At 49.0% G+C, this 21,937-nt stretch overlaps 3 protein-coding genes across 6 annotated transcripts in view; 1 reads left to right on the top strand and 2 right to left on the bottom strand.

Moving 5' to 3' along the window:
* Positions 1 to 21,937, top strand: part of SEC24C (SEC24 family member C) — a 58,838-nt gene that overhangs the window by 2,278 nt on the left and 34,623 nt on the right. The window lies entirely within an intron of this gene.
* On the bottom strand, positions 1,989 to 13,307 carry MYOZ1 (myozenin 1). 2 transcript variants are annotated; one of them, XM_008578456.1, is made up of 6 exons: positions 13,232 to 13,307; positions 7,510 to 7,600; positions 6,402 to 6,580; positions 3,947 to 4,190; positions 3,434 to 3,599; positions 1,989 to 2,499 (listed from the first exon to the last, which is right to left on the bottom strand). In XM_008578456.1, the coding sequence occupies exons 2-6, from the start codon at positions 7,580 to 7,582 to the stop codon at positions 2,268 to 2,270; spliced, it is 894 nt and encodes a 297-aa protein (XP_008576678.1). In that variant the 5' UTR covers positions 7,583 to 7,600; positions 13,232 to 13,307; the 3' UTR covers positions 1,989 to 2,267. The 2 variants fall into 2 exon arrangements, with proteins under 2 accessions (XP_008576678.1, XP_008576679.1); XM_008578457.1 differs by lacking the exon at positions 13,232 to 13,307 and adding an exon at positions 11,553 to 11,970.
* Positions 11,099 to 20,746, bottom strand: SYNPO2L (synaptopodin 2-like). Of its 3 annotated transcripts, XM_008578459.1 has the most exons (5): positions 20,660 to 20,746; positions 20,466 to 20,552; positions 19,131 to 19,282; positions 18,151 to 18,665; positions 11,099 to 14,762 (listed from the first exon to the last, which is right to left on the bottom strand). In XM_008578459.1, exons 1-5 carry the CDS (start codon positions 20,675 to 20,677, stop codon positions 12,607 to 12,609), a joined length of 2,928 nt encoding a protein of 975 aa, XP_008576681.1. In that variant the 5' UTR covers positions 20,678 to 20,746; the 3' UTR covers positions 11,099 to 12,606. The 3 variants fall into 3 exon arrangements, with proteins under 3 accessions (XP_008576681.1, XP_008576683.1, XP_008576682.1); XM_008578460.1 differs by lacking the exon at positions 20,660 to 20,746 and having other exon boundaries at positions 12,571 to 14,762; positions 20,466 to 20,570; XM_008578461.1 differs by lacking the exons at positions 18,151 to 18,665; positions 19,131 to 19,282; positions 20,466 to 20,552; positions 20,660 to 20,746 and adding an exon at positions 16,862 to 16,975 and having other exon boundaries at positions 11,104 to 14,762.

The raw sequence follows: 21,937 nt of genomic DNA, 5'->3' as shown, positions 1-21,937 counted from the left end.
ATTTGGTGGCTAAATTCTCAAGTTCTTCACCTTCTCGGTTGGGCAATTTTTTTTTAATTGTAACATAATTGATTGTACATATCTGTGGGGTACAGCGTTGAATATCAATACCTGTGTGCAATACGTGATGTATGGTGGGGTAATTCTTAGGTATGTTTTACTGTGGTGTTTCTCAAAATTTTCTAGCATGTAAGAATCATCTAGAGAGATTAATGAGACACAGATTCCTGGGCCCAAGAGCTTGCTTTATTTATTTATTTATTTTTTCCCTTGGTGGCTGGCTTGTATGGGGATCCAAAGAGTTTGCATTTTTTAACCAAGCTGCTAGGAGATACTGATGCTGCCAGTCAATGGAGCACACTTTTTTTTTTTTTTTTTTTTTTTTTTTTTAATGTAGCTGGCCAGTAGGGGGATCCAAACCCATGACCTTGGGATTGTAAAACTGTACTCTAACCGACTGAACTAACAGGCCAGCTCTGGACCTCACTTTGAATAGCATTGTTCTCTTAGTTTCCCCAGTGGGATTCAGCCCCAAGTGGCCAAAACACCCTTTATTGGTTTATCCTATCACTCCCTTATACAGTGCTGCTTAGATTTCTGAAATCGCCTCCTAAATGAACTATTTGTATCCAAATCTGTGTTTCAGGGTCAGTTGGGGGGGGAAATCCAAAATGTGATAACCCTCTCCTTTACAGTTAGCTCAGTTGGTTAGAGCAAAATGTCATAACACCAAGGTCAAAGGTTCAGATCCTCATACCAGCCAGCCACCGCCCCCCACCCCCCCAAAAAAGGGAAGAAAAATGCACATAGAAGTAGCCTTTGTTTCTTTCTTGGTGGCTGGCAAAATGTCATAACACCAAGGTCAAAGGTTCAGATCCTCATACCAGCCAGCCACCGCCCCCCACGCCCCCAAAAAAGGGAAGAAAAATGCACATAGAAGTAGCCTTTGTTTCTTTCTTGGTGGCTGGCCAGTATGGGGACCCAAACTCATGACCTTGGTGTTATAAGGCTGCACTTTGACCAACTGAGCTAACCAGCTAGCCCTAGAAATAAACTTTTGCATACAAGTTTAGAGGAGGTATGAATCCCTCAAAATTTATTATGTAGGTTGTAAATGAAGGTGATGAGGGTGTCAGGTGACCCAAAATCCACTAAAATTTGAACAGTCTAATGCAGAATCTGGCAACTTAATCTATTGACAGCTCATGGAAATGCCCGATTTCAGCCAGCTCTACTTAGAAATTATTTTCCCAGATCCTGTTGCTCTCTCTTTATTGTTCCTGGTCTGCATCACTCTTACTTTGTGGAACATACGATTTAGCCTGGGACTCTAGAGAGACTCCGTGCTTGAAATCAATAAAAGGAGTATTGTCGTTCATTCCTATTGGGCTCTCATTGTTTCTTAGCTTCCTGGGCACCACTGCAGTGCCCCTGTAACATTTAGATATTTTGTTGCTGTGTTCAAGCAGAGAAATGAATACTGTTGCTGTAGCTGGTTTCTCCCACCCCCTTCTGATTCCACATGGCTCCCTATTCTACTTAATTCTTTTGGGAATCTGTAATCTTGGACACATATATTCCCAAACCCATTCTGGTGTCATCTGAAAACCTTATGGCATGCTCTAGTTCTGTGATAATCAGGATAATCAGGACTACCCCAACTTCTAATCAACTACATAAAGAGAGCTAACCCCATGGTTACCAACACCTGTTTCCTAACCAAAGTGCACAATAATTTCTTAGCTTTGCCTACATGTGGGCCAGCACGTGTGTTTGTGCATGATTACTTGTCTCATGTACTGTTGAACAAGTATATCTTTGTATATACCTATGAATATGGTTTTGTTGGTGTGGGTATATAAAGCAACCAGAGCTCAAGTCTGGTCTTAAAGTCTGAATAATGACTGCTTAGTATTTGGCTTTAATTAGTCTATGTGTATTGTTAGCCTCAGCTTTCATCTGCCCTCAAATATCAGAGGAAGAATGAGTTCATTTCCTTGAAGTTTATTGACTGTTACCGGTAGCAGAACAATTCCATAAAAGAGCAGGTTCCATATGGTGTAAGTAGGAGGGGAGATCTGAGTTGGCGAGGAAGAATGCTTGGAGTGGGACTTGGAGTGAAGGATGGAAAAACGGGTCTCTCCGTCCTTTTCCCCTCCATTCCCACAAGGATACTGGATTAATAGTGGGGATATCCTGCTCAGCATTCCCTCTCCAAATTGGAAACAGAGAAGAGAAACTTGATGCAAATTAGAGGAGGAAACACCTCACAGCTCTTCTGTTTCTCCATCCAAGGGGATGCCAATATTCACATTGTAGTCTACAGGCTCCCCAGAGCTCAACCAGGGAATAGGGGTTCGATTGAAAGAAGGCCTGTTGGAGAGGTTCTGGTTGTAGAGGAGCAGGGGTTCACTCAGCAGGGGCCCCAGGTCAAACTTGGGCATCTGGAAGGTCATGCGTTTGGAGGCCTTCTCATATCCACCATAGGGCATTGCCGTCCTGAGAAGGGGACACATTATTTATGAATGAGAACAAAAGAAGCAAAGCCTTATCAATGAGCTGTTCTGAGCATGGGGAAGTCTGTGAATTCCAGTTTGAGATTGCTTCTGCACTCCTTATCCTTCCTCTCCCTTAGCACCCCATCCTGTTCCTGCTTTGTTTTCCCAAAGCTAATAATGAGAAAAGGAATCTAGTGAGTACCAGCTAGAAAGGCTCATGGACAGTTGTGACCCAGACCAGCATTTCAGAGAAAGTGACCTCAAATACTATAAACCAAAGGTCTGAAGCCATCTTAAATTACATTGTAAAGACCACCCCACTCCAACCCCACCCCCACCTCCAGTGGATAGTGGATGTTCTGGCTGAGAGGAATTAACATTTCCTGGAAAATCCAGGCTCTTTAGGACCAAACGCAAAAGCACTGCTATAGCTCTTCCCTACCCTGCTTGCACACAGATCTGCTATCCATGGTCTAAAGAAGCCCAATTCCAAAAGAACAGATACTTAGAGCCTTATTAAAGCAGGGATAAGGAAATAGAATACTACAGACAGAGTAATGACATCCTACGCTTGAATTTCAATTCAAGCCTCAGGAGGCCTTCAAACATGTAATATATTATTCTCATTTTACATTCAAAGAAACCAAGGCTCAGAAGTAGGGTGACTTTCCCATGGCCATGCAGCTAATACGTGACCTATGAACTAGAATTCAAATCCTGCTTCCCAGCAAATTTTTCCCTCATCATAGTGCTATGATGAAGCTGAACTAGAGTGAAATGAGCAAAGGCTTCAATTACGGCCCCCATATTCCTGCCATCCCTTCTTAGCCTCCTCCTGAAACATCTGAACTAAAGTCTCCATACCAACTAAGGGCGCAGTGCCACACTCTTGTGTGCATCTTGAATGCATCTGGTTCCTTCCCCACCACCCCTACCTGTTGAAAGACTTATACTGGGGGAGTTCAGCTTTGGCCCCATAGGCCAGCAGGTCAATGCCGAGTTCCACTTTTTGCTGGGGGTCAACCCCCATGGCTCGTTCCCATGGAGAAATATAGGTCTTGAACACAGTGATATGTTTTCCTTCTCCACCTGCCTGGTCTCCTGATAGCCACGGGAGAGAAAAATAAATAATAGCAGTCAGTTAATGAAAATTTATTCCACATCCCTACACTAGAGAAGTTGTTGGGGCCAGGGACTAAAGGTATAAATAACATCCCATAATTGTATAAGGTTTGTTATCAGATCTGTGACTGAATCTGAAAAGCCAGAAAGGTGACTGAAAGATAAGGCTTCTGGGTGGAACATACATCTCTGTATCTTTCTAGATCCAGAGAGTCACCAAGATATCTCACCTGGCCTCCCTTGCTCCCCACATCCCCTAGGCCTCATTCCTGAGGATATCTCTGCTCTAGGGACCAGACACATGACTCTTGGGTGGGAGTACTTGCCTGATCCTGTCTCGCCAACCGCTGCTGTGCCAGCAGTTCCTCCTCTGCCAGCCTGGCCCCCAGGACCACCTGTACCCCCAGCTCCAGACCCACGGCCCTGATGGTGCTGCTGGTCAGAGCCATACTGTCTGGCAGAGCCACTGTCCCCTGCCTGGCCTCCACCGCTGCCCTTGCTGTAGGAGAATCCCTGCCCAGCTGTGCCCAGCTGTCCCCCCACTGTGGGAAGGAACTTCTGGAAGTGATCCTGAAAAGAAAGGAGAGTGAGGGGAAAGTTAGCAATGGGTATGGGAAATATACAAAGACAGAGATGTGTATAGCAAAGGAGGTGATCAGAGACAATGGCCAAGCAGAAGATACTGAATCTGAGATTCCCCCCTCCAATAAATGGATAGTGAATAGCCTGACTGAGAGAAATTAAACTCTCGTTAAAAGAGAGGTAGGACCCCCTCCAATTACACCTTGAGATGTGGGTAGCTCATTCTCCATACTTCCCTTTCCCATCCTTATCAAGGCAAAGAAAAGACTTCTGCTCAACTAAAATTTGAGAGGATGGGCTTGCCATGAAGAACCCAGTCTTAATTGGAAGAACTAGAGAGATCTCTGTGCCCTCCATTCCTCAGCTTGTCCAACAGTCAGAACTCTCTTCTTTCTCCCTCATCTTCTCCGTCTCTCCTCTTGGTGCCTGTTGGACCAGGACTTCCTGACAGTGAAATTGTAGCAGGTGGGGGGAAGGGTGACCAAAAGGGCAACACTGGATTCAGCCCAAAAGCCTAAAAATAACCCCTCCAACTCCTTCAGAAGGATCTCCTTGTCACCCCACCATGTACACCCCCATGCTCCACCCAGTGTAACCAAACCCAGGCAAGGAGGAGGGCTTTCGGCCTCCTAAAGTTAGATATAACCAGCTCAGCATTTTTATTCTCCTCCTACATAGGGCCAATGACAGACACTCCAACCCCTGGCCCCATGTAGGCATCTATTTCCAGCCCCCCACCCCCACCAGCCACTCAGAGATGGTGGAAGGGGAAGAAAGGAAATGGAGAAGGGCCCCTCCTTCTTAGTTGTAACATCTTGTGCCTGGCACCTCTCCAATCCCTATCTCTCTTTCTTTGGAGAAGAAGGCTGATTAGAAGATGTAGGATCTTAAAGAAGGATGGTTTCAGTCTCATATTGGACTGATCCTTTAAATAAAGAATGGCTCAAAGAGGAAATGGCTGTAAAAACTCATTTAACTCTTTCTAGGGTTGCCAGATTTAGCAAATAAAATTACTGAACATCACTTAAAATTGAAATTCAGATGCACAACGAATACTTTTTTAGTATAAATATGCCCCCAAAGTTGCCTGGGACATACTTACACTAAAAAATTATTTATTGTGCATCTGAAATTCAAATTTAAGTGGGTATCATGTATTTTTATTTTTATGTTCCAATTTTTTTTTTTTTTGTCTTTTTCGTGACCAGTAAGGGGATCGCAACCCTTGGTGTGGTGTCGCACGCACCACGCTCAGCCAGTGAGCGCACCGGCCATCCCTATATAGGATCCGAACCCGTGGCAGGAACATCGCTGCGCTCCCAGCGCCGCACTCTCCCGAGTGCGCCATGGGGTCGGCCCCTTATGTTCCAAATATTGCATGGAACATACTTATATATAAAAAAGTATTCATTGTGCATCTTCAATTCAAATTTAACTGGGTATCCTGTACTTTTAAATTTTAATTTAGGCCGGCCCAGTGGCGCACTGCTACAGTGCGCCGCTTGGGAGCGCGGCGGCGCTCCCGCCGAGGGTTCGGATCCCACATACAGACCGGCCGCTCACTGGCTGAGCGAAGTGCGGGAGCAACACCGAGGGTTGCGATCCCGTTGCTGGTCCCGGTCCGGTACGGGCGCGACACTGAGGGTTGCAATCCGTTGCCGGTCACGAAAAAAGACAAAAAGGAAAAAAATAAAAATAAAAAATAAAAATAAATTTTAATTTAATTTTTATGTCCCAAATATTGCATTGAGGGTTGCAATCCGTTGCCGGTCACGAAAAAAGACAAAAAGGAAAAAAATAAAAATAAATTTTAATTTAATTTTTATGTCCCAAATATTGCGTGAGACATGCTTTATTAAAAAATTATTTGTTGTGTATTTCTACTTCAAAATACAGGACTAGGCATCCTGAGTTTTATCTGCCAACCCTATCTTTAATGCTTACCCATACTTGGAAGGAAATTTCTCCCTGAGGGTGTGGTACTCCCCACCCCTTTACTAGCTCTAAGATGAAGACTGAGTTTCAGAAATGGGCTGTAACTCACCCTGGAGCAGTTGGAGGCTCAAATATTGGGGAGTTTAACAAGTTTATAAATTTTCAGGGAGGCGAATTCGATGGTATTTTTGAGTTTCAGGGCCTACCAAGACTTTGACAGAAAAGTGACTAGGCTTTGAGAGAGTGGTAAAGTTTCAAACTCACCATTGAGCTGTCAGAGAAAACATCAGGGTGGTTCTCATAAATAAATTTCTCCACCCTCATCTGCCGCAGTTTGAACATCTTGGAGCCCCGGTTAGTGAGCAGCGACAGCTCTTCCAACATCACATCCCTTGGGACACTGATCTTCTTGCCCAGGTTCAGGCCTGAGCTCTCCTGTCCACCTTTCAGGGAGGTGGGGAGGAAGAGGCAATGGAAAGAGAAAAGTAGGGTTTTCTGGACCCAGAATGCAGATCCCACCTGCAACTAAGCATGTGTGTCCTGGCAGATATCACTTAGGGGAGCAGGTACTGTCTGTACTGTCTGACTAAACTCTCTCTAAAAGCTTGTGATGGATTTTGATTTCCTCGATTTGGAGTTGGAGAGAATGCATGGGGACTGGGGTGCAGAATGGAGACAGGACACTAGAGTGGAGAGGTGAGTGGGGTAACAGTGACATGGGCCTGGGGTACAGGGCAAAAGGAGTAAAGAAACATCATAGACAGAGGCTATTGGAGAAACTATGGTGAGGGAAAGCCATAGAGCAATCTTGTGTGGAGTTGGCCACTTCTTAATATGGACTCCTGTCTTAACTCCTTTCCCTTTTCTTCCTCTAAGTGAACTCTGGCTCCAGAGAGCCTCTAGGTATTGAGAGAGTTCTTCACATTCATGCACTCCTGTCTACCCTCAGGAAACAAAACACGCCTATGCAGTTTGCCATTTTAAGTGCTTACACAGGCTCCCTAGCTCTGGGAAAGAAGTAAAGAAATTAACCACTTATTGAGACCTTAGTCTGTGCCAGTCTCCATCATATTTTCTTCCTCAAACATACCTCACTGACGTAGATTCTGTGGTCCTGGACCTGTGCTGGGTAATATGGCAGGGTATTGTTTCAGATTACAAGGTGAAAAGGGTGGAAAGATGAGTAGTCAGCATTGAATCCTTTCTCCCTCTTTCTCCCTGCCCTTTTTAACCACCCCCAACTTCTGCCGCTGGAATTCCTCTCATTTGTTCACCCAAAGATATATATAACTTTATGATATTTCTACGACTTGGGGGTCAGGGATGCTCTTAATAAAAAGTTCCACACTAAGTAGATGCAAAGATGCCCTACCTCCAGTGAGTTCCATGATCAGCTTGCTGGATTTCCTCTTCTTGTTAGGGGCCGGGGTTCCTGAGAGTGGCATTGTAGAGGTGGATTCAACCTGGATAGGGTGGGAAGGGGAATGGACAGGAAAGAGTGAGTCTGCAGTAGGGCAGTACTTCTGAACCTGGGGTTAAGGGCTTCAGAGGACAAAATTTCAACAGATTTTCAAAGAAATATTTATTCCCCCAAAACATGAAAACCCACTGCTTTAAGCTTCTGTTTTCTTGGGGACAGGGCAGGAAGTATAGATGCACTGCCTGCCCTTATCTTCTACAAACCTCTTGTGAGCTGTTTCACATACAGCTGATGCAGAGATTAGGAACATAGCTGGGGGTGGGGGATGTTTAAAAAACAACTGCAGACAGGGCAGTGCACCCAGGTTTCATTGGCTTGGCATGATTTGAAGCTTTTATTTGCATAGGGATATCAGACTGGGGCTATGATTCCAGGCTCTGGTCTCTCCTCAGTCTTTCCCCAAGTCCCAGGGGGCCAGAGAAATGTTCTGCCAGAGCTGAGGAGATTCAGCCAAAAACTTCTCCATAGGAAGGAGAGGTTGTTGCTTCTCCATTGGGCCAGCTGGAACATGGCCTGGGAGGTCATGGCTGTGCTCGCTGCTCCTTCATCACTCCCGCCCCAGACCTCAGAGCTGGTGTGGAGAGGGGGACCAGGGGCATTTGCACCCTGACATATGTCATTTCAGCAGTATCACAGCAGAGGAGAATTGAGGGAGAACAGGAACATAGTAATAGGATCTGGCAGTGGTGGGAGACAATCTGGGAAGATACAGACTCCAGCCCCTCCTTAACAGAAGTTGGCACTCAGTAAAATGGTGTCTTCTGCTGAGTCCTGTCTCAAAAATGCACCTGCAACTCTACTAACTTAGTGGGGTATCAGACCCCCTTCTCATTCCTCCAGTGCTTCCCCTAACATTTCCACTCTCCCCAACTCCTGTGCCCCAATCCTTCCAACTCTCTGTGGCTCCCCTAAACTGGACAGCTGGGAGCTAAGCATAGATGGGGAGAATCAAGAATCACAATTGTAGACACAGACACAAAAGTCAACATAGTAGACTCCAGCCCTTCTAGCCATAGAGATGGAGACTTACCGGCTGCTCAGGTGGTGGTCACCTCTCCTGGGGTCCAGCAGCTTTGGAGGACTGAGCTGCTGTGACCGGAGAACATGAGCTGGGCAGGCGTGGGGGCAGCACGGGCAGTGGGGGAGGGAGGCTGGTTATTAATAGAGATGATGAGTGCAAGCAGCTCAAATGGCACAGGGGGTACCGAGACCCTGTAACCAAGATCCCGCCCTGCTTGCGCAGAGGCTCAGGAAGGGGAGAAAAGGCCTGTGTGATTCTCCCACTGTCTGAGCCACGGATCAGTCTGCCCAGGGACACCCCTTCCCTTTCCACCAGAGTCTGAGACCCAAAGAAGCATTCGGGGAGAAATTCAACACTGAGGGAGAGAGGAAGCAGGCAGCAAGTGGTGGACAGGAATTCAGAGTGGGAGAGAGAACCTGGAGAAAATGACCTGAGGGCCACTGAGAGCCAGAGCTGGAGGGACCTGTGGGTATATTTGTGGGTGGGAGGGCTTAAAGCACTATGTTCATGGAAGGGAAGTCTTCACAATGAAAATGCTCTTTTAAAGTTCCTGGATGCATTGATCTCTTCTCTGTGAGGGCCGGATCTTGGTAAGATAAGGAGCCAAATTAACCAAAATCAGTGCTTCCTAGGCAGTCAGGGATGACTGGGGAAAACCAATTATTCTGCCCACCCCACTCCCTTTTCTTTGCTCTTAAACTCTGGCAATTCTAAGAACAGGTGAACACTTACATCTGCCTTTTAACCCCCATTTGCTGTTGGGATGCTCAGTTCAGCCTGCTGTGCAGGATAGACGTTGATGTCTCCCTGAGAAGCACATGTAGGCCTGTGACCTGCCAGGGCCTTCCTCTCTGAGTTTCATATTTGGGATTTCCTTCAAAGGGAGCACACACCCAATAGGATCTAGACTGCCTAATTTGTATTGTTCCAAAGGAGCCTCTGGGCAGGGGCATAAGCTCAAGGGTCTCCTTCGAAGAAGCCCATCATTTGCCCAGCCCTTCTTCAGTAGCTGCATGAACATCCTGGATCCTCCTCTACCTTCTGCTCAGGTTCTAGAACCAGCTGCTGCAGCACCTCTGCTGCAGCCACCACCACCCTGTTGCAGCTGCCTTAGGAAGTGGCTTTTGTAGCTTCCAGAATATCCCCCTGTCCCTCTGTGAGCTCTCCACTCTTACTGACCATGCTCCTTCCATCCTGTATGAGTACTTTTCAGGTTCGCTAGGGGATGAAAGGCACCCCCACCCCCCACCCCACCAGCAGATGGCCTGTGCCTCCAGACCCCTTATCTTTTGTCCTTCTCTACTCCCTCCCAAGCCAAGGAAGCAATTAGAAGAAACAAATAGCAAAAGGTGATTTCATCATCTGTACTACCTTCCCCTCAAAAACAAAAACAAACTGAAAGTCTGATCTCCTAGGATTGCGTACCTAAATTACTGAGTGGGTGAAAAAAGGCTATTCTATATAGCCTAGAGTCTCTGGGCCCTTCCGTTGGAATTCTCAGAGACAGTGTACTTGGGAGCATTTGAGTCCTGGATCTGGTTATTGGCACAAATATGCCCTCTGCTGGTAAAATTGGAGCAATGGCACTTTCCTTCTCAGAAGCCTGCCTCCAGTGGCTTCCCTTCTGTTAGTCTCAACCCATTCTGATCCACCTTTCTCACCTTCTTCCCTCTCCCATCCCACCTTTACCTCCAGCCATTGCTTTCCCTTCATTTAATTCTCAGAGAGTGTTTAACATAGTTGCTTCCCCCAGGAAGCTAGGAAATGTTGATGGCAAATGGCTCAGAAGGCCTTTCCAGCTTCTCTCAGTTCTGTAAGTAGAGACCTTGCCTGGAAAGTATGGAGTAGGATAAAGAAAGGGAGAGACCCTGGATGGCAATTGTGGGGAAAGGGAACCAAGAGGAGTGGTGGAGGTGGCTAAATCAGAGCAGGACAGAATTGTAGAAAAGAGCAAAAGACCTGGGGATAAAGGGCAAAAGGGTGAAAAATGAAAGGGCAGGAATGGAGACAGAGATTAGGAACCAGATCGGGGGAATGGGCTAGAGAAAATGAAGGAGAGATCAGGATTTGGGTATAAAACTAGAAGATCCCACTGCTGGGTACACTCCCAAAGGAATAGAAATCATCATGTTGAAGGGACACCTGTACTCCCATGTTTATTGCATCTGTATTTACTATAGCCAAGAGTTGGAACCAACCTAAATGTCCATTATGGATGAGTGCATAAGGAAAATGTGGTATATTTATACAATGGAATACCATTGCCATAAAAAAGAATGAAGTACTGCCATTTGCAGCAACATGGATGAACTTAGAAAAAATTATGTTAAGTGAAATAAGCCAGGCACAGAGAGAGAAAGACCGCATATCCTCACTTACATGTGGGAGATAATAAAAAAATTAATAAGCAAATAAAAAGAAAGAAGGATACAAAAAAACCTAGAAGAGATGACAGAAACAGAAGGTATAGGGCATAAGTTTATTCTTGTGCACAAACCAAAGAACTGTGACTCACACCCAATATGCAAAGGGAATTATCACTTTCCAGATCAAAGAGCAAATGTGGCTGGTGGTTGTCTTGGTGAGAGAGGAGTTAGTACCCTTCTAGGATCAGAGATCAGGACCTGAAGCTGAAAAGGAACAGTGCTAGAGTTTTGAGGGATGGGGTATGACTGAAAAGAGGTTTTGGCTTTGGGTTGTTTCCTTGCCTTTTACCAGGTAGTCATGACAAACTGCAGAAGACAAACTGAAGGACAAACTCAGAGGAGGTTGTACAGAGACCAGCTGTTCTTTCAACATTCAACACATACCCTCACGTTTCCTTCCCATCATCCCCCTTCACGCTAACAAATACATTCTTCTCCCTCAAATTTGTCCCCAATCCCCCTCTTGCACACAGTCGGTTTCTTGTTACCTGACTTTACTCTCTGCCAGGACTGCACTGCTGCTCACCATGCTCCTCTCTGTGGCACAGTCACTTCCACTCATTATTGCCCTGCTCCCGGTGTTTGCCTCATTCTCCACACCCAGGCTCTCTTCTCCCTCCTTTCTGTCTTAGGCTCATGAGGCAATGAAGCCAACAATTTGTTCATTCTCAGAGGAATTTTTTTTCTTTTTTTCACTTCCTGGATACTGGCTTACTCAGCATGGGCCTCTCTAGTTGCTAACATTCTGAAATCCTGAGGAATGGGAGAATTCTTGGTTCTATTCCTGGCCTAGCTGGTATAACTCAGCCCATGTAAACTGTTCCAGTCCTTCAGTCTTCTCATACTCCATTAGTTTCACAAGCTGCTGTACTCTTGCTACAGATGCTGGTCTCTAAGGAGTTACTCTCTAGTGAATCTCTTTCACCCTGCTAGACTCCCTGTGGGGATATCTGACCCTTCTATCAGTGCAAGGATAAGACCCTGATTGGGTCTTTATTTAGACTTCTCTTACATTTGCCTCAAACAGAAGAGCACATCTGTGCACACACATACACCCTTACGTATATGCCAGCCAAGCTTGGTAAAGCAGTGAAGAGTAGGGAGGGGCTTGGTGCAAACAGGTTAGTTCAGGCCCATTGCTGTGTGCCTGCTGGTGAGCTTCTTGCCTGAGGCCCCAGTGGTAACTTCTACTCTGTTTCTCACTGCACATTAAAATGAGGCCCACAGAGAAAAGCGCAAATGTAAAGAAGAGACCTGTGGAGGAGTATGGGCAGAGAGTCCTGGAGATAAAGACAAAGATCCAGGCAAAGAAATACAGAGGCAAAGAGAAGCAAAAATACCAAAGCAGAGATAGCAGGCTGGAAAACAGCAGGGAGGTGGGGAGTAAGGAAGCTGGGGGATAGGACTCCAACTCCAAAATCATCTCTGGCAGGAGGGAATTTAGCCTCTAGATGCCTGAGAGAGAGGGGAGGATAGAATAGGAGAAGCAACTTTAGGAACTTGATGTTCCACCCCTCCTTGGTCCTGGGACCTGTGCCCTGCTCACTGGTGCCCTGCCCCAGGCCTCCACACGTGAGCCTGCAATCCTGTTTTAGTGGCTGAGAATCGGGGCCTGGCTACCTGGAAACCACAGGAGCTGGGGGAGGCCCCAGGGCCCCTGGGAGATTCTGGAGGAGGGGCTGGGCTAGAAACAGGGGCTGAGGCCAGCTCTACCCTCCAGATGGGCTCATCCAGTGTAGTGGCTGCTCGAGGGACAAGGACAGTGGTAGCCAGGGGCTCTGCAGTAGGCTGGGGTCCTGGAGTGGAAAATCGGCGGATCTCCTGAACTCGGACAGTTTTGGGGGGCCCTAAGGAAGTGGGGCCAGGAGTTGGGGGAACCTCATCAAAACAGAACATGGCACTTTTAAGTTGGTAGGGCTGATGCCGCATGAAATCCAGAGCCTTGATGCCCTGCGTGGGGGTTGCCCGAGGCCCCTTTGATTGGGCCTTATTAGGGAGAGTGCGGGCAGCCTGGGGGAAAAAGGGTGAAAGTAACGGGTTGTAAGCAATGGGAGGTGGGGCACGGATGTTGGGTGAATATTTCCAGGAAGGCGGCAGTGAAGGAGTAGGGGAAGGACTTCTGGGCTGAGGGCCAAGGCCAGTACCAGGTGTAGCTTCCACCACATACCTGTCCGCACGACTCTGCCGCTTGGCAAACAGCTCCCCACCCCTGCCCTGAAGCCTTGGTGGCTCGGGTATTCCAACCGAAGAGGCTACCCCATTCACTAGCCCATCAAGGAGCCCTCGAGAAGGGGGCTTAGGAGCCACTGGGGGTGGAGTCTTAGGAGTCATAGGGGGCGGGGTCTTGGGAGCCACTGGAGGCGGGGTTTTAGGTGTCACGTGAGGCAGGGTCTTGTAACTCCTGCCCCCTGGTGGCTGCATGAAATTGCAGGCTTCAGCCCCGAGACTCAGAGCGTCCTCCTCAGGACCGGATTCAGCACCCCCGGCCCGGGGTTTTTCATCCAGGGTCTGCACTAGCGAGAGCAGCTCGGGGTTGGGCGAGTTCTTCGGCTCCTCTTTTCCCGGACGGAACATCTGCTTCCGGGTGCCCCGGCGCCGGGCCTCCTGCAGGATGCCCGTGCGGGCAGCTGGCACGGAGATGCGCTGCTCCCGAGCGCTGGGGGGCTCAGGGGCCGCGGGGCCTGGGGCGGGCCCCTCTGGGCGCGCAGAGTGTCGCAGAGGAGCCGAAAGGAAGATAGATGCGGTGGAGGTCATGGCCGCTGCGTTAGGGGGAGCGGGGGGCTCTGGGGCTCCGCCTGGGGTAACAGGCCGACTTGGGGCTGGGATATACAGAGAACTGGTGGCCGTCACAGGCCCGGAGGGACGTGGGGTGCTGGGGGGACCGGAGGCTGGCACATGGCTGGGAACCCCTGAGGTGAAGCTGGGCAGCGGGGTAGGCCCCTGCGGAGAGGTCGAGAAGGGGGGTGGGGCGGGACTGAGGCCTCCCAGGCTTTCATTCATCCTCTTGGGGGGTAGAGGCCGGAAAATCACCGAAGTGGTTCCGGGCCGCTGCCCTTGTAAGCCCGGGGTAAAGGGCCTGGCTGACCGGTTAAAAATGCTTGGAGCTGGGGTGGGGCCTCCACCTCCTGGGAGGAATGGTCTGGTGCTGGCTACAGGGGCCGGCAAAGGGCTGGGTGGGAGCACGGCTGCCTCCGGGGGAGCACTCTGGGCCCGAGGTGGGGACTGCAGGCCCTGCCCGTTGAGCACGGCTGGCTGGCCAACCGGAGCCAGCTCCTGGCTGCTGGAGGCTGCGCGCTGGCGCTGCCGTTCAAAGAGCTGAACCCCCCGCCCAGAGACCTCACTGAGCCCGGGGCCCTGGCCCTCTCCTGCGCCTGAGCCCACCCTGGCCAGCTCCATGTCCAGATAGGGGCTGTCCCAGTCGGACTGATTGGTGAGGCTGCGGGCGTCGGAGAAGGCCTCTTCGTCCAGCTCAGACTCACTCGTCGGGGGGACACCGTCTTCCTCCTCAGCGCCTGTCCCAGCCGCAGCCCCGAAGCTCACTAGGGTGTACTTCTTGGCCCTCTGCCGCCGTTTCTTAAACATAAGCACCCCCTTGGAATGGGGATTGGGGGCTGCAGTTAGCAGGGAGGCAATCGTCCGACATTTGGTTTTGGCCTCCTTCACGCTCTTCTCTTGGAGGCTCTCTGCTCCTTGCAGTTCTGAGGAGGCCAAGAGGTAGACTGGTCAGTGGGGATTCCCCAGCCTCTTCTAGTCCTGTTGCCAAAGGTTTCCACTCCCCACCCATCCAGCTCCCTCATGCCTCCCACCTTCTGCCTTTTCACTGGCCCAACCCACAATTTCTCCTGCCTGTGGCAATGTCCTCTGATTTGGGGGCAGAGTGAAGGGTGAAAGGTGAAACCAAGGACAGTTAAAGAGAAGGCAGAGTCCATCCAGTTGGCTCTCCTGACACTGCTCTGACCACAGCTCTTCTTTCTTCTCTTCCCTCTGTTCTGCTCCTATCTTCCCAGAGATGTGCCCTTATCCACCCCACATGCATTCCCCACCTGCCTCCCATTCCTGACTGATAATGGGGGTCGGGGTGTCATTTTCCACGGCTGGCAGGGAGATGAGGCAGGTCCCAGGGAGAGAAAAGATGAAAAGGGACATTGTTCTCCCACCATAGAGACCATGTTGGGAGACTTCTTACAGTTTGGGACTTATCTCCTCTTCCTACCCCTTACCCCTATGATCAGGACACAAAGGACCCTTAGCAATGAAGATCTTCTTTCACAGTTCTACCCCCATCATGCAGTCACTTCATAAACATTCACAGAAATAACCATGAAATAACCACACATCATTTCAACAAGAATATTGGCCTAGTGAAAGCTAGCTGTGGGCATACATTCTCCTAGTATGTGGGCACACTTTTCTCTCTCATTCATGTATATCCCAGCTTACATATACCTCACTTCACATACACATATGTAAATACACATGTGTCCACACAAAAACACACATAGAGTCACTCAAATACATTCACACACCTACACGCTCCAGATAGCCCTTCTTCCCAGACTTCCCCCTGCAGACCGTGTTACTAACAGTTTGGACAGAATTTTAGAGTTGATCTTGGCCTTCCAACTGCCAGGGCACTTCTCTGTGCATCACACCCCTGCTACTCACAGCCAGGGGTAGTCTCAGATCCAAGATGCAGAAAATGCCACAGTGCTGCTCTCCAAGGCGACCCTCCAAATCTCTAGGATACTTCAAGATCACCAGCTAAATTTATTCTCCTTTCCCCCAAGCTGGGGATGGGAGTAGGGTAGGCTTCTTTAGGGGTCAGAGCTGCCTCCTATTTTCCAGGCCTTCCAGGTGGAGAGCTCAGGCAGAGACTACCAGGCAGGCACGCAAGGACCGTGTGTTAGAGGGAACCAGGGCAGGGCTTCCCATGCCATGTGGGGCCAGTGTAGGTGGGGCCAGGAAATGGGAGAGGCTGCCCTGCTGCTAGGACCCCGCCTTGGACATGGATGTTCTCTAGTCCATGGTCTCCAGTTCCTCTGAAAAATTCTTGAAATTCCATCTACTCTCCACTGAAGATACCAAGCTCCTTTCTAATTAGGGCTCTCATTCCTCTCATCCCAACATTTATACCACAAAATAGTACTGTGGATAAGAGAACAGGCAACAGAGTTCAGCTCAAGGTTTTGATTCTTGGGAGAGTTACTTCACCTCATTGAAGTTCAGTTTCCTCATCTGTAAATGAGGATAATAATGGCAACCTCATGGGGTTGCTATGCTGATTAAGTGAGATAATGCAAGTAAATATAGCACTTAATGCAGTGCTAAAGCCCAGTGTGAGTAACCATTACTATCAAAGCTTTCTTGACACTAGCTGCACATGTATACACACACTTCCTTGTTCACACATATCTTCTCCCATAGACACATTTGAGAGATCTTCAAAAAGTTCATGGAGAGATTCATATTACTTTCAATTCTGTTTTTCCATAAACCTGTTGAAGTTCCCTTGTACATGCCTTCCTGTTTTCATAATGTACTCACACCACTCTCACACGGACTCTGTTTCCATGAGTTTTCTACAGCTCATGTGGTCACAGATCCCTTTGACATGTGGCCACGGCATCAACCCATTCTGAGACAGGCGCAGAAAAACTCTCCAGAGAAGATGAAGAGGATAGCAAAAGGAGGAGGAGACGAGAGTAAGACCTTTCCCAAAGACCACCCTACCCAAACTGTTGGGGTATTCCCCTCCATTCTAGATCCCAGAACTCTCTTGGATATGGGAAGGTAGTACCTGCATAGAACGGGCCCTGGAGTTCAGGAACTGGGCCTTGGGCTTTGTCACAGCTGGCTTGGTTGAGAGGCTCTTGGCTGATGGGCTCAAAGGTCTCCATGCCGAGAAAGGCACTGTTGGCTGGAGCAGGACCAGCTTGAGCCACCCCCCACGCCTTTTAAAGCCCCTTTGTCTTGTCCTCAGAGCTGGCAGCTGAATGAGCTCACTGTGCTATATTTGGAGACTGGCCCCCTCCCTTCTCTTGGCTGCCCCATATGCCTCAGTGTGATGGACATGGGCACCTGCTTCCCCTTCCCCCTACCCCACCCCACTGGACAATGAGGTCTGCTTAGCTAAAAATATCCCTGAGTCACTAACTATGGTCTCACTCAGCATGATGGGAAGGGAGGGGGTGCTAAAATGAGAATTAAGGATAAATATGGGATCCTGGGCATGCATCTGGAATTTCTCTGTGGGATATTGGACACTGTCAGGGATGTCACACTCTGTCATGTCCTTAACCTGTATTCCAGACTTAGAGACACAAAATTCTATGGATCAGGAATTAGAATAGTGGAGGAGAGGAAAGAAAGATAAGTAGAGGGAGAATCCCGAGATTTCAGAGGTGAAAAGAAAGATCTTTGTGGGAGGGGCATGGGAGGCACAGGGCAGGGAGAAACTTCACTCTCCGACTTTGTTCTGTAGCTCACATCAAAAATAGCAAAGAGCTTGAGATAAGCGGAACTGACTTTTTCTGCCTGGGCCTACATTCTTGCCTGAGATAAGGAGCCAAAGACCCCTCCCTCTACCACTTCTTAGGGATCTCATGACTATCCCATAGCCTTCCAGTCCCCTGAAATCCTAACTAAACTTACAGACCTCAAAGGTAGCTCTGCTGCTATGCTTGCAATTAATGCTGTAAAGAGCCCCTATAGCCTTACCCCAATTCCAAATACTCCCCTGCCCTGTGTTTGTACTTTACTCTCACCCCATCCCGACACCTAGCAAAACATTAGCAACAACCACTGCCAAACCTTCCATCTATTCATGTCTCTTTCAAACTTCCCTACTTATCCTGTTCTTGGGTTGGGTTGAACCACCTGTACCTTTTTGCCACACTGGTTCAAACAGTGAAAATAATGGAGACCATGAGAATAATTACTCTTCTCTCCCACTCATCACTCTCCTCCACTTGTTCCCAAGACTGAATCTGAGGGACATAAGGTAGGTAGAATGTATAGTTGTGGAGGGAAAGATTTAGGGCTCAGATTGAAGGATCTTGGCAGGGGTAAAGGGGTTCAGGCACTCACTGGCTTGCTTGGCCTTCTGGGCATAGGTGGTAGTAAGATCTTCTGCCACTGGGTGGGGAACAGGCCCCACCATAGGGATGAGATGAGGGCCAGGCCGGAGGGGGCCATGGGGTAACAGCAGGGCCTCGTCTGGGGGTGGCTGAAGGGCTGCCCCATCTTCCCAAGATGGGGAGCTCACACGGCTGTCACCCTGGCTGGGAGGGCCAGGGATAGCAGGTACTGGCTCTGCAGGGCTGTCAGACAGGTAGACCTCATCAGGTGGGGCTCCTGGAGGGATGAGTCTTGTGGGGCCTCGGCGGCGGGGTCGGCGGGGCTTCTCCTGGGTGGCATGGCCTTCAGCATCACTGTCTGTCTCTCCATAGTAAGCCTCACTGTCAGGGGGTGAGCGAAGGCTCACAGGCTGAAGAGACTGGGGAACTGGAGCGCCAGGGGGCTCAGGACTCAGTGGAGATAATGGTGATAGCACGTGAAGCTCACCAGGAGATGGAGATCGCACAGTCCCCTCATCTGCTACCCTGTATGGGAAAGATGACAGAACTTGAGAGATGGGCTGGGTGACTGACAGCTAGAGAGATCGGAGGGTGGGGGGGGAGAGGTAAGGGAGAGAGACGGGACTGGAATACAGTTCAAGTGGCTGGGCTGAGAAGAATGAAGATCTGAAGACAAACTGGGAGGCAAATGTGCTTGGAGGGCTGTGAGTCGAAATGGGCTTAGAGGAAGATGTGATGAGGAGGAGAGAGAGAGGCCAGGGGTTGAAGTAGGCCCATCTCTTAGGTACCCACTTGACACCCCATCCCTTGATTGCAGATACATTCAAGCCCTTTGGGAGTCATATGCAAATATCTATACTCTCAAAGAAATGCACTAGCAGCAATAGGTACAGTACTTGTTAGTTGGCTGAAGCCAGGCCAGTGAGATATGGAGCTGAGACAGGCAATGGGAGCGCTGGACTAGGGAAAGAGCAGGGGAGGGATCCATACCGCCGCACAGTGAGGACAAGCTGATTCACTGAGGCATCGATGAGGTTCATGGCACTGGCATGAGAGAGACTGGTGCAAGAGACCCCATTGATTGCCAAGAGCTGGTCCCTCTCTCGGAGTCCTGCTCTGCCAGCCTGGCTCCGTCTTCGGATCTGAGATTTGGAGGAGAGATTGTAGGTGAGGGAGGGTTTCAAAGGGAATAGAATGAAAGGAAAGGACAGAAAGGACCCATGTGAGGGGATTTTACTTTTCAGGGTAAGAAGGGTGGCAAGGTTCATGGAGCTACAAGGTAAGAAAGATAGCCAGGTTCATGTGTGGAGAGAAGAAGATGCAGATTGGAGGGAGTAATAATACCATATGATGGGAGGTGGGGTGACTACTGAATGAAAGAGGCCTTTAAAAAACTGCATGGGGTTCTATCCTCAAGATTTTCCTCTGAGGGCAATATCTATACTGGCCAATAGTTCTCTTCTAGGCCTTGCAATCTCAGGTGCCATTACGGTCAAGATTTTAGAACAGTATTCCAGATCGGAGGGAATCCGACCAGATTCTGGGAGATTGTTACTGTGTGTGTATATGTGTGCCATGTGTGCACACACGTACATGTATTTTAAGGTACTAATAAGAGTAGTAGGGGCTACCATTTATTGAGTTCTTACTAAGTGTTGGGCACTGCACGAATTATTGCATTAACCTTAGAATGGTTCTATGAAGTAGGTACTATTATTACCCACATTTTACAGTTCAGAAAACTAAGCCTGTAGCATGCAACCAAAAGGGTAATGACTTCATCTCAGAGGGCAGATCTTGCCATAACCTTCCTAGTACCTAAAAAAGTTTTGCCTAGTGAGAGAAAGGATCTGACTTAGGAAAAGAGGAGCACTGAAGGCATGGGTAGGGTAGGGCAGGGCAGGATTGGGCAAGGCTGGGCTGGGTGAGACAAACTCAGCTCATCACATAGCAGTTTAGTTAGAGAAAAATTAGAACCTTCCCTACATTCCTGGAGTTTGGAGCAGAGGCATATACCCAGGAGAGCAAACACTGGATGACCAGACTTGGGCCTCTGTTACCATGGGGCCACAGGGAACTAAAACAGAGCCTTTCTTTTTTCTCTGCTCCCTGAAAACCAGGAATTCCCTTTTCCAATAGCCCATACAAGAAGCCTGTGGTCAGACACTATTCCCCCTACCAGTCTTGAGCATGCTTCCCTGCCCACCTACCCACCCCTTCTTCACAGCCTTGCTCTGCACTCCCCCACCACCCATAGGCCACCACATAATTCTTCCCAGGTTCCCTTGGGTTCCCCTTTCCCTCATTTCAGGGGCTCTCCCTTACCTTGGACACCTGTAAGGGTTTCCTCTGCTCGGCCCCCCCCTGAAGTCGGAAGCCCCAGGGGGCTCCCCCTGATAGTGTGACCAGCACCTCCTCCTCAGCACCCATCACTCAGCCCGGCCTATGGCCCCTGGAGTTTAGACAGTGTCCCAGAGTCGGAAGCCCCAGGGGGCTCCCCCTGATAGTGTGACCAGCACCTCCTCCTCAGCACCCATCGCTCAGCCCGGCCTATGGCCCCTGGAGTTTAGACAGTGTCCCAGGGAGAGAAGTTGAGGTGCTGGTACCCCGTCCGGCCTGCCTGTCCGGTTGTCCTGCTCTTGCTGCCCTAGGTCTCCCCCTGATACCACACACCACAGGCAGGCGATTTGGCCCTAGGATCAGTACAGTCCAGCACACGTGTCCCGTCAATCGGAGCTGTGCTCAAAATAGTTTAGTTGCCGGCTATACCCCCCTCCTTTCCCCAGCTGTGTTACTCCAAGAGATAATTATAGTACACACTTCTGTCCTCCATGTCCCCCCATCCTTCTCCATGGGCCTTTTTCTCAGGACCGTGAGGACTAGCTCTCTGGGCCCTATAACTAATGTATAGCCCTTCAGGGACTGTGCCTTCCCTGATAGGATCATGGACTAATCCCAACTGTTTTCCTTCAAAGCCCATATCAAAGTGGCAGCAGCAGAGGCTTCGATTCCAGAGCTGACAAGAAATGGCTGGATATGCTGAACAAGCTCCCATGCTCCCAGGAAAGATTGGCCCTGTAGGGAAAGTGAAGGAAAATGGTCAGGGCCCCTCAGATGTTCAGAATCTTGCCGAGCATTTGATATAAATATATGCGTGCGCCCAGGTGTTCCTTGGTTATTGTCTAATGTAATTGCGCATGTGCACCCAGGAGTCCTGGGTTATGGACTTAAGTATAAAGGACTAACAGCTCTGATACATGGTCCTTCTCTGGACGCTCCAGGAGGTCACTAGGGCGGCTGCTCCTAGCTCTGAATAAAGTCTATTAATTTTTTACCCACGGCTCCCAGGATCTTTTCCTATTACCTAGCTTCTGAATCTGTGTGTGAAGGGTTTGTGACCCAGTCTGTACAACGGACTTGAAGGGTCTCTGAGCCCTAGCCCTAGCTTGACAGACCCCTTGCTGTGTGAACTTGACCTGTTAATCGAAATGGAAAACTGTATCCCACTGCAGCCCTGGGATCTGTGTGGAGGAATTCTGATCGGCCATGCTACAGTTAAACTGTTACCTCTTCCATAAAGCCTTTCCTAACCATCTCCCAACTCCCCACCTGTAGAATTAATCCTTCCTTCTTATGGGCAATATATGTCTGTCATTTATATTTCTTTACTTTTTTTTTTAACTTTATTTTATCGATATACAATGTGGTTGATTATTGTGGTCCATTACCGAAACCTCCCTCCCTCCTCCCTCTCCCCCGTCCCACCCAACAATGTCCTTTCTGTTTGCTTGTCATAT

Source organism: Galeopterus variegatus, unplaced genomic scaffold, assembly GCF_000696425.1.
Source record: "Galeopterus variegatus unplaced genomic scaffold, G_variegatus-3.0.2 Scaffold1689, whole genome shotgun sequence".
NCBI classification, from domain to species: domain Eukaryota; kingdom Metazoa; phylum Chordata; class Mammalia; order Dermoptera; family Cynocephalidae; genus Galeopterus; species Galeopterus variegatus.
Note: the sequence above shows the minus strand (reverse complement) of the source record. Positions and strands in the feature narration are given on the sequence as shown.